Genomic DNA, 12,525 nt, shown 5'->3' with positions numbered 1-12,525 from the left:
CACATCCCCTCCCCTGATAGCTTTCCTATTTTTTTAACTCTCTGGGAGTATGGACCCAAGATCATTGTGGGATGCAGAAGGTGGAAGGTCTGGCTTCTGTAATTGCTTCCCTGCTGAACATGGGCGTTGACTTCTTGATCCATACTCCCAGCCTGTCTCTTTCTTTCCCTAGTGGAGAAGGGCTCTGGGGAAGTGGAGCTCCAAGGCACATTGGTGGGGTTGTCTGTCCAGGGAAGTCTGGTCTCATCCTGCTAGCATCTGGAACCTGGTGGCTGAAAAGAGAGTTAACATACAAAGCCAAACGAATTGTCGACCAATCATGGACCTAAAAGCTGGAATAGTACAGATGGAGTGTTGGGGGGGGGGGTCGTCCATTTTATTTTATAGATAGCTAGTAGGCATAATTTAGTTATATTTCAAAGGGCCTGTAGCTATACTATTTTTTTTCTGCCTGAGCCTGAAATCTGATATGCAGGTGGATCCTAATTATTGTCTGGGGAGATGATGTCATGGCTGGGAAAAGGACCAGAAAGCTGGATCAGGGAAGAGAATAGCTCCCTAATATGGGAAAGGGGTATAAATATTGTTGACTATAAACCCCATCGATTTGATGTGATCTGGGGCCCATAATTATTTTAGGAGCCTGTGTGACCTCTGCATCCCTGTAGATCTGACCTTACATTCTGTGGTCATGAGTAGGAACATTCCAAACTGCCCGAGTCTCGACCCATCTTCCTCAGGTGTAGCATAGAGTGTGTTGTCCATCCTCAAGGACGGAACATTCTCTACCATTGTTGATCCAAGTTGAGGGCAAGGTCCTATGGGGGCCCACAAAGGGGTCTGTTTTGTTGTTCCTGATAGAAATGACCTGACCAGGGAGTCAGGCTGTAGTGCATCGGGTTAAGCGCAGGTGGCACAAAGCACAAGGACCAGCATAAGGATCCCGGTTCGAACCCCGGCTCCCCACTTGCAGGGGAGTCGCTTCACAGGCAGTGAAACAGGTCTGCAGGTGTCTATCTTTCTCTCCCCCTCTCTGTCTTCCCCTCCTCTCTCCATTTCTCTCTGTCCTATCCAACAACGACAACAACAATAATAACTACAACAATAAAACAACAAGGGCAACAAAAGGGAATAAATAAATAAAATAAATATTAAAAAAAAAGAAATGACCTGACCAATAACAGTGGAGAGAGGGATTTATTCGAGTTCGAGGTCCATCAAGTCAGTTTGGGAATCTCAGGATTCCCCGATTAGGGCCCTAGCTAGCCACCCTATTCATTATGAAGATGTCTCAGAAACATTAGGATGCTTACCCTTGACATTTCCCACAGGCTACTTCTCATTCCTTTGTTAATTCATCTTATTTGACAGTAAAAGTTATTAAACCATATTGGTGTGCTCATGGGCTTATGATAGTATCCTTATCTGGCTATTAGTTTTGAAGCTTTACCTCTGGGTTTATTAGGTCATGTCTGTACATCTGCTGGTCTAGGCTTCTGTTATTGAAATGAGGCCAGTAGTAGCTTTATGTGTCATTAGGGGAAAACATACAGTTATTTAAATTTTGAAAGCAAAAAGAATAATACATACCTGGTATCCTATTTGATGACAATATTTATTTTAGTGTTTGTGGCTTAGTAGATGGCCCTGAAAGTTGTAGGGCCATTATTTTTGGATCGTTGTCCTTAATAGCCCAGGTAGAGCACCAGCTGTAAATGAACACAATTGCCATTTTTATTTGCATGCTCAACATATATACAAAGAATCATCTTTTAAAAATTGTTTTCATTAATTCATTCACTCATGGTCTCAACTGAATTATGGACCAGGGTCCCAAAGTCCTCCTAGTATCAATTTTGTTCATGTTAGCTAGAGTATAATTGATTATCGATCTTCTCCTATGACTTCTGGAAAATGCATGTGATGATTTTATCTTTCTTTATTTATTTATTTTTTTGACTTACTGCATACTAAGTGCTTAGTTTGACAGTGAACTAAGATAATGTATTTTAAAGGAATGAGTGGATAATTGTTTATACTACCAACTAACTGTTGTTACCGATATCATTTATTCTCATGAAAGTTTCCCCCCAAACTATTCTACAGTAAATTTTGCTGTCAAAAGGCAAGTCAATGAATACTTTGTGCCTGTGTTTGTATATGCATCTGTGTACACATGCCCTAGAATTCAGAGGGGTGTGTGTGTGTGTGTGTGTGTGTGTGTGTGCGCATGTATGCATGTCTGTCTAAGAAAGAGACAGAGAGAAAGGGCGGGACGAGGAGGGAGATATGAAGAGAGAGAAGTAATATTTTCTAGTATGCTGGAAAGAGGGGTGTTCAAGTACTTTAGTGTCAGGAGATGAATTTAAACTATAATTACAGAACATTAGTAAACCATGGCAGATCCAAGGGTTGGATCAAAAGTGTATATCACCCACAGAAGCCATTTGAATTCCCCCTAAAAGTCCTTGTAGCAAAGAATGAAATCAGCTTGTAAACAGATAGAAACTCTTCTTTTTTATCTGTTACAGTTAGCTGTTTCTCCATGGTGCTAATGGTCAAGTTCTAAAAGCAATATGAATGGCCTGTGATCTGATCAGTGTGTCACTTGCAAGTTTCTATTCTGTTGAAGAAGTGCATGACAATGGTTAAACTTTAAAGATAAACAGATTTTTTATTTGGTTCCTTGAGAATAATGGTGCTTTTGTACAATTCTTGAAATAGGGCCTATTAGCCACCCCAAACAAAACAGTCCCTTTCAAGATCTTGGAAATAATGACATCATAGGCAGATTGAACCATTAATAGTATCCTTTGTAGAAAGCTTTTGAGGGGGAGGAAGCTGGTTTAGTAAATTGGCATTGTTTACAAACATAGCATAATAGGTTTCTCCCCTTTTCTTCATCTTTGCAATAGTTGAAGATCCCTCTTGCTTGGGAAATGAATATATGAGAGCAAGGTTTCCTTACAGGTCCCTAACCTTTCTCCATTGGTCTTCTTAAAGTGTGCTTTGAAACAATGAAGGTGAGTCAAAGATAACAAGATCCTTCTGTGATTTTTTTTGGTCATCAAATTGGAATTATCTGAAGTAACTAGATGAATTTATGCCTCGTAATGGGTGACAAAGAGCTGAAGTAATAACAGGGTGTTCAAGCAAAACCAAATCCTCAATGTCTAGGTAAATTGAGTCATTATATGAATTGTACTTTGTCTTCCTAGTATTGAACTGGATATATATTCTTCAATTTAATTTCTGTCTCTGTAAACATTTTATTTCGATTACCAGAGGAGTTGAAAGAAATTAAAATCAATTCCAGTTTGTTGAACAGTAGGAAGGTGTGCCTTAAAAGTTTCATCCTTTGCAAAATGTCTGTGATACAGACCACACAGCATGTGTGTGGTGTTGAAATTCTGACCAGGAGGTAGAGGTATGTAGCATAGTGGTTATGCAAAGAGACTCTCATGTCTGAGGTTCTGAAGTCCCAGGTTCAATCTCCTGCACTACCATAAACCAGAGCTGAGTAGTGCTCTGGTAAAATAATAAATAAATAAATAAATAAATAAATAAATAAATAAAATTCTGGCCAAGGATAACTAGTGTGATATAGTGTATACAGCATAGAGTTTTATTTTATTTTCTATCCTGAATAGTCCCTTTTTTCCCCCAGCCTAAAATACACTTGGTGAAATTAGGTTGGGATAGTCAGGAAGCCTGACAGAAGCAAAATAGCAGTTTAAATTTTTGGCAACAGAGTAATTAGGAACAAAAATTTCCACTTTTAGCCACACCTGTTCATCAAAACAAAGAAGCCCAGTATTTTAAATTAAGTAGCTGCTCTAGAACTCTGACTGACCCAGACTCGCACTTGGCTTATTAAACAATATCAACTTTGTTTATCACTTTAAAGATAGATATGTGCTTGTTTCTGACTTCTGACATCTTAATATGTCACTAGAAAATATGTATCATTCAGAAGCTGATCTCCCTTCTCTTTCTGCAAGACAAATCATACAGAAATCTGTATACCAGTTATTTTCATTTGAGTCCTTAATTATTTTACAATGCCTTTTGCATTTCAACATTTTTTCCCAGCTAGATTTAGGTTAAACAAGCTTTATAAAATAATCGCCTCATATTTAGGCATTAATTGTGAGCCTAGGGTATTAAAACAACAGTACAATAGAAAAAGAAACTGTGAGCCAGGTGGTGGTGCACCTGGCTAAGTGCACACACTATAGTGTGCAAGGTCCCAGGTTCAAGCCCCTGATCTCCACCTTGTGGGGGGGGGGGCTTCATGAACAGTGAAGCAATGCTTCAGGTCTTGGTCTCTCTTGTCTCTCTCTCGCTCTCTCTTTCTCTTTCTCTCCTTCTCCCCTCCCTCCCTCTATACTTCTTCCTCTCTTCACAATTTCTCTCTGTCCTATCTAATTAAAAAAATAAACAGGTTTATTTATTACATATGCAGCAGGGGGAGATTCACACAAGGTAGAGTGAAGGGGGGGCGGGAGAGAGGTGGGCATTGGGAGAAAAGCCAGAGTAATACTCCAGTACATGAAGTTTCAGAATTGTATCTTAAAGCATGGCGGTCTGATACTCTGCCAGTTGAGAAATTTCCACAGCCACTGGTCTTAAACTCACTTTTCTTCTTGAGAAACAGTGAATTTAGAAGGATACAAATCAGAATGCTAAAGAAAATTCATATCTATTAGCACTAACATCACATATAAACTGTTAACTTCTACCAGTAGTATCTATGAATAAATTCTTGAGAACATACTTTTTCATTTTACGTTGTACTGTACTGTAGTCTTACCCATAAAGGAAAATGTTTGGCTTATCAATTTTTTCTCATTGCTGACAAAACAATGTTATTTTCATCACTGGGCTGTATTGCTCTGAGCCAACTTTAAAAAAATAGAGAGAGAATAGAGATAGTACAATATTACTGAAGCTTCTCCCAGTACAGTGTAGACCTGGCTCAAAACTGGGAGACATCATTAAAAAAAAATAACTGGCCTGCCAGCCCGGTGCCAAAGTCTTGGGTTTTTTTTTTTTTGTTGTTTGTTTGTTTTTTATTGCCACCAAGGTTTTTGTTTGGGCTTAGTGCCTGTAATTTAAATCTACTGTTCCCAATAGTGTGTGTGTGTGTGTGTGTGTGTATGTATATGTATATATGGAAAAATAGAGACATTAAGAAGGAAGGAAGAGATAGAAAGACTGTGATACTGCTACACTGCTCCAGACGATATTTCAGAACAATGAAATATAAAACAGATAAATTATCCAAAGACAGACTTGTTCATATAATCTCTTATTCAAGGATGTAGGACTAGGCAATCAGGGAGGTTATGATATATTTCTTCAGGAAGTGGTTCTTTTTGGAGCCCTTCTTTGCTGATGGAAATATTTGACCTGACCTTATCATCTAACTGTTACTTGAAGATAGAACATTATTTTCCTCTATCAACACGCCCCAACTTTACTAAAAGCATCAGTTCTATTAGATTGTATCTTAGTACATTTCTATAAAACACTAGACTATACACTGAGGTAAGAATCAAGACACCAAAAGCATCTGAACATTGAAATAAATCAATGTTATGGGTCATAAAGTTATAAAATCTAACCATGGTGTACCCAGAAAAGTAAATAAAAAAACAATAAAAAACCATCCCTTATTTTTCATGAAAAAAATTCTCTCTGACTAAAATGATTTTATTTTATGAGTGAGAGAGATCAGAACATTGCTCATCTCTGGTATGTGACCGTGCCCGGGAAAAACCTGAAACCTTTTCTTTAATGCTGAAACTATCTCATTGGCCCTCATGTATAGAACTCTTCAAGTTGAGCAAGATAGAAATTTAAAAATAAAAAGACTAAAATAATTCACTAAAACGTTAACTAGAAAATTTTATTGCAAGAAAAGAAAGGGACTTATGTGTTAGTAGCTCTACTAATTGTTGCTCATGCTTTCTTCTTTGGGAAGTTGCATTGCTATTTACTGGGGAGGCAGCCCCTTTCCCTCTGAAAAAAGAAACCCATCAAAATGATCAACACAAAATCTAAAACATATAACTAATGCTTTTCCTAAAATTCTAGAATTCACATATTTACTTTACTAAATATTTTACAGCTTACTTAAATCATGTTTTCTTCTCTTCTTTAGGAGCTGTGCAATCAGTTTTAACTGAAAATGTCTGACAGTCTGGATAATGAAGAGAAACCCCCAGCTCCCCCACTGAGGATGAATAGTAACAACCGGGATTCTTCAGCACTCAATCACAGCTCCAAACCACTCCCCATGGCCCCTGAAGAGAAGAATAAGAAAGCCAGGCTTCGCTCTATCTTCCCAGGAGGAGGGGATAAAAGTAAAGTATCAGTGGTCGGGCATTGAAAAGGGGCCAGTTTATTCTTTCATTGTCACTTTCTTTCTTGGGTAGTCATTTCTTGAGGATTGGCTATTCAGTGCCTGCCAGACCTTTACACCTACATCTTCGAAGGTTGAATTTTATCAGAGGATAATATTTGATTGACTTAACTGTGGGTTTTACAGAAAATACACTTAAGTTGTCTTTACCATTCCCATAAAATTGAACTCATACTGTTAAGCAACAGTATTATCTTGAGTACATAAACAAATGATTTTCTAATAATTTAGAGGAGAAGTTGCAGTAATCCCTTTCTAAATGTAAGTTGTCCTTATTGGATGTTTATGTATAGGTAGATTTGCATCTGTAAACTTTTTTGATAATAGAAAAGTTTGAATCAAGTATATAGGCATCAGTGCAAGTTGCTACATTATAATCATTCTAGCTATATCATAAGGGGGGAGAAATTTTGGAGTCATTTATTTCCTCTCATTATTTTGCTGTGCACAGCAGTTGTAGTTACACTGAGTATCACCAAGATATTACCATTTATTCTTTTGTTGTTCATAATGTTTTTTGGTGCTTCGATATCATATGCTTACATTTTGGGACACTTGGGAATATAAAATCGCTAGTCAGCAACTGTCAGGTTGCATTACTACTATACATCTTAAACATGGCTTCTGTCAGTACCAACCTTGAGGCAGAAGAGAGTGAAACAAATAAAAGGGCACTGGTACCACAAAAAGTTGCCAGAAGGTCAAGAAGGGTGATATCATTAGAAGAGAAAAAGGATATTCTAGACCTGCTTCTTAAAGGTAAAACAAATAGCTTTGTAGGCCGCTTGTATGGTATTAATGTATCCACAATCCGTTCCATAAGGAAAGCTGAAACTCTTAGTAGAACCAGCATTAACACTTGTATACCTAAGTCACTTAAAAGAAATTTTACCCCTCATGACTCAAGGATGGAAAAGATGAAAAAGATGTTAAACCTTTGGATTGAAAATAAGCAAAAGAATAAAGAAGCACTTTCCATACAAGGATTCTGTGACCGTGCAAGAGGAATTTTCAAAGATATGTTTTCAGAGACTGAAATGTGTCTGGAAAAAAATTTCGCTGAGAACAAGGGGTGGTTTGAAAAATTCATGATACGCCATGAGCTGGAGACGAAGCTTTATGTGTCGGGGGTGCCAAAGAAAGAACAAGATCCTGCAACTCCTGTGTTGTATCCTCCACAACTGCAGAAAGTGATTATAGAAGGAGATTATCTGCCTGCACAAATATTTGGTGCTGTTGAGACTGCCATGCTTTGGAAGCCCTTGAATAACCCGACATGCCCTTTTGAAGAGCAAGAGCCAACTGATGCTGACATGAAGTCAGCAAAGACAGAGAGGCTTACATTTCTGTTTTGTGCCAATACTTCTGGTCACCTCATAGTAAAACCATTGCTGCTCTATAGAAAACTATGCCCAAATCTTCTCAGGGGCAAAAACCGAGCTAAGTTTCCAGTGTATTGGCGTGCTAATAGAAAAGCCTGGATGACTCCTTCCCTCCTAAAGGAATGGTTTGAACAGTGCTTTCTAGTAGAAGTTCAAAATTATTTAAAAGAAAAAAACCTTGAATTTAAAGTCCTGCTGATTCTTCATAGTCCTTTTGGCTCCTCAGATGCATTTGCCAACGTGCATCCTAATGTTAAGGTAGTCTTTATAACTAGTTGTGTATCTCAGATCCTTGAGCCCTTAGATCACTGTTTGATCCGACCATTCAAGAAGGCTTATGCCAAATTAATGTATAACTTTGTGGTTCAAAATCTTGCAAAAGTTCCTCTGTCTGAGGATCCTAGTGCATGGGATTCCTATACCATCACTAATGCTGTGTTCTTAATAAAAGAGGCATTAAATAGTCTAACAGAGCCTGTCATTAATGTGACCTGGGAGAAGATTTGGCTAGAAATGGTGAAATATCTTTCAATGATCCCTCCTGAAGACAAAGAATATTTCGATCAAGAAGAATCTATGGAGGAGGATGAACATTTGACTCAGTTGCAATCATTGGCTGGAGTTGAATCTGAACCTGTTGGCACTAACTCAAGTGATATGATGCCACTGGATGATGACTCTCAGGAAGCTTCTAGTACTCCAGATGTGGTTATTGTAACTGATGATGAAGATAATTAGGAACCTCTAGGACTTGAGACAAGTAGTTAAAAGTAACAAAAACACGAATTTTAGAACAAATAATAATAAAAAACAACTTCCTTATTAAGTGATATAACTTCACATGTCAAACTTATCTGTTCAAAGCTTGAGTAATTTAGCAAAATTCTATAAAGATGTATTATATTGCTTTCATAAATCATAGAAACCACCTTCAGTTGAGCTTGATTATGAATGTTGTTTAATATTGTTGATGAACAGCAGAATATCTGCCTTCAGACAAAATTTGAATGATTTATTGAACTCTATAGAGGTACTAAGAACCTTTCTACAACACCATGTTGGAAAGAAAACAACCTCAGAAGAGCCAAATCATCAAGTAGTGCCATTTAAATACCTTTACTGGATAGCTGATAAGCTACCTTCAAGCAAAGTTTGGATAATTAAATTTGAACTCTGTACAGAAGTACTAAAATATCTTTAAAAAAGGTGTGACAAGATAAATAAAATCTTCAGAAAAGCCAATCACTAAGTTGGACTATTTAAATTCACTTGCTTGAAGGGCTAAAGCTTCAGGCAAGTTGTTAACTTTCAGAATTGGATTCAGATGACTCTGAGAGCATGAAGATCCATAATTTGAATTAATAATCCATCTTTGTTCACTGGATCATTGTCATTCTTATTTTTCACTGCCATAGTGTGTGATACAACTTCATCACCCTTGGAAATTACCGTAGAGTCAAATAGAAAAATATGTAGAGCCTTTCATTTAGAAAAAAAAATAAGCTATGTAAATACTCCTTTTGTGTTGTATAACCTTGTTTTTGATGTACAAAAAGAACTGATAAGCACTTTCAAGAGTTCATATGACCTCATTTTCCTGCCATTTTTCCTTTTTACCTGCTAAAATAATTTCTCAACTGAATTCTTCTACTTGAGGGTTATTCAAGACCCTGACCCTCATAGCTGAGGAGGGGAATACTTCTGAACTATTGGAAGCAACCCTGCACTTGTATTCTGGATACTTGGGTTTTAGACCAACTCTACATTGATTATTGTCACTTTGGGGCTTATCACTTAGTTTTTCTGAGCTTGAATTTCATCATCTGTTAAGTGAACATAGTATACCCGACTTACTTCCCAGATATTTTTCATAATCAAAGGTAATTCTAAGTATCTTAAGTGCTATTTAAAGTAAAAATTGCCAAGAAATTGTGAGGTCCAACTACATTTGTATCATTCTGGACCTTAAAAACACCAACCAAAATATAAGAGCTTAGAATTTTTTTTCTTTTTTAGTAGCCTTGTCCATAATAAAACTCATATTTTAATTATAGAAAAATAACAAATTAATATTGCCCATAATTTCACAAGCCAAAGATAACTGCACTGATATTTTCTTCAAATACTTCTAATCTTATGAAATTGCTCATTAATATGAAAATGTGAGAAAAGTAAAGATAAACATATAAAAAATGAAAGTCACCCATATTTACAAATCCCAGAAACAATGTTAAACATCTTGGTAGATTTCTTTCTGAACATTTTTATGACTATATACACATATAAATGTTTATATAATTAAGATCACAATATATACAATTTTATATCCTACTTTTTCACTGGCCATTTTCATCATAAAATTTTTCCTATATTTTATAAATTTTCATAAGTATCATCTTATGGTATTTTATGGTATATTTCATTACATTATATAGTTAGTCATGGTTTATTTAACCATTTTCTTCTTCTATTGGATAGTTAAGATACACTCCAAATACTCTCACAATGTCTGTTTCTTTAACTAAATGAAAATACTTGCCTTGGTGACAGCAGAGGTTTTTGTTTATTCTAAGAAATTTCTTTAATAGTTACATTTCATTGGCCAAATGGAACTTCAAGAAACAGTCAGGAAAAAAACAGTAGATGTAATTCTGAGACTGAGGATCTATCTTTGTTGATGATGTTTCAAGGAGCTGAATATTGGTGTTAGAGTGAATTAGGAAAAACTGTTTTACAATATTTCATTATAGAAAAGGTTTCAGAATTTAGGCTAGTCAAAGGACATCCTCAACAAGTGATTTTTACTTTATTTTATGAATCCTTTGAAGAGTGGGACTAATCAGGTTTCTTTTTTGGTGGTTACTAGAAAACTTGAAGTCAAATGTATGGTCCATACATAGCACTTGTATTGGCACTCTATGGTATGTATGCACTTTGTATTCGCTTTCTTCCAGGCTCCCTTTTTATGTTCCTACCTACCCCCCTTTTTTACTTTTGCTTTCTTATCTACTTTGAATATATGCTATCATATTGTATTTTGTGTATTCTTGTAAGCCGCCTGATAATTCATTTTGGAATGAGGTGGGCAATAAATATATGAATGAATGAATGAATGAATGAATACATAAATATATCAACAAGGCAAAAATAATGAGACAAATCAGCCAGAAGTCTGAAAATGGCATAGTGCCTTTAAAAATAATCGATGTTAAGGACTTGAAGCTTGGAAGAAGAAGCAGGTGAGGCTGCAATTGGAGGTGACATTTTTTTGTGTGTGTGTTGTCTGTGTTCTTCTGAAGTGTGCTTATGTGTCTTGTATCTTGTGCTGCACTTGGGCATTAGGTGTTTCAGAGGACATGAACTGCTTTGTGAAAGGTTATGTCTTTAGAAAGCACAGTTTGTGTATATTTTGTTTGTGGGTAATCCAGAGAGATTTGGGAGCTGATGAGCCCTGGAAAGGGAAGGTTCCCAGGATTAGAAGCGAATAGCTCTTAGTCCAATGAAGATAAATGGAGAGTGACCTGTCACTTAAATCATTAGTTAGTGAGTGCCAAAATATGTGCTAGGCACTTTATATGTATAAAAATATTCAACCGTTCAGCCATACTGATTCTCCTTTTTTTTTTTTTTTTTGTTAACAGATGAGGCAATTTAAGCCTAAAGTATTTAAATAGATGTCAAGAGTCACACATCAAATGAGGGAACACAGGAGTCTCCCAGGTCTCTCTGACTAAACCTTCTGCTTGTTTAACTCTAATCACACTGCTTTGCAAGGGAACTGAAAGAATATGTGGCAACCTACATTCCTAGCATCTAAGAGAGCCAATATTGGCTTTCACTTTTCCTTAAAAAGATGGCAGTGTTCTTGCAACATAATTGAATTTCATAAAAGGAGACTTTTTATATCAACTTTCAGAAACAAAAACTTTTCCATGCTTTTAAAAGGAATTATGTGAGAAAGTGTTACTATAGAGATATGCTTAACATTTGATTCGGCTGTTTTGTGGGTTAGTTTATTATTTAGTGTCTGTACTTTACAGGCTTATATGTTGCTTACTTTAGAAAGCTGAGGTTTTAAATGAGTGTGTTCATATATGTGAAAAATTCTTAAAAGTGCCATATAGTTTTGTTATTGTACTGCATATATTGTATTGCATATAGAGTATATATTGCATATATACTCCTATCCTAGAGTATGTTAACTTCTATATATGCTACACAGCAGAAAGCGTTGCTGTGCAACAAATATATTAAAGAAAACTCTAAGTTATCTTTTATGGTCTTGTTAATCAAATGTTTTGGTCAATGCACATTACTAACTTTCATCTAATGCACAATAAAATACTTAGTGTGATAACTAGACTGATCAGTATGCAATCTTTCTTCAGTGATGCTGAAGTCCCTTTGGGATCTTGCAGCAGCTCAAACTAAATTAACATCACTACACCAGCAGGTGGAAGTCTCAATTAGCTGAGGGTTCTATAATAAGAAAACCGTATGTCAGAGACTACCACATCCTGAATTATTCTATTTTGGTATTCTAAATGTAACCCATCCAGTTCAATAAAGAGTGCTCTTTGGAGATCACTACCCTGCCCTTTGGGATGTCTGGAGGATACAACATTTGGCTTGTCCTACAGGGTCAGTGCTGTGGCACAAGGGAAGAGATGCATGGATTATTTCTTTATTCTTAGATATTCCCTGTGATTTAACTGG

The 12,525-nt window shown here is 36.4% G+C and overlaps 1 protein-coding gene across 1 annotated transcript in view; it reads left to right on the top strand.

Annotated features, from left to right (window-relative positions):
- Positions 1–12,525, top strand: part of PAK3 (p21 (RAC1) activated kinase 3) — a 146,238-nt gene that overhangs the window by 21,002 nt on the left and 112,711 nt on the right. The window contains exon 2 of the mRNA XM_060182741.1: positions 6,167–6,368. Coding sequence (XP_060038724.1) covers positions 6,194–6,368 — 175 coding nt within the window. The 5' untranslated portion in view covers positions 6,167–6,193. The remainder of the gene's footprint in view (positions 1–6,166; positions 6,369–12,525) is intronic.

The sequence above is a fragment of the Erinaceus europaeus genome, chromosome X (genome assembly GCF_950295315.1).
Source record: "Erinaceus europaeus chromosome X, mEriEur2.1, whole genome shotgun sequence".
NCBI classification, from domain to species: domain Eukaryota; kingdom Metazoa; phylum Chordata; class Mammalia; order Eulipotyphla; family Erinaceidae; genus Erinaceus; species Erinaceus europaeus.
This window is presented reverse-complemented; position numbering and strand designations above follow the sequence as displayed.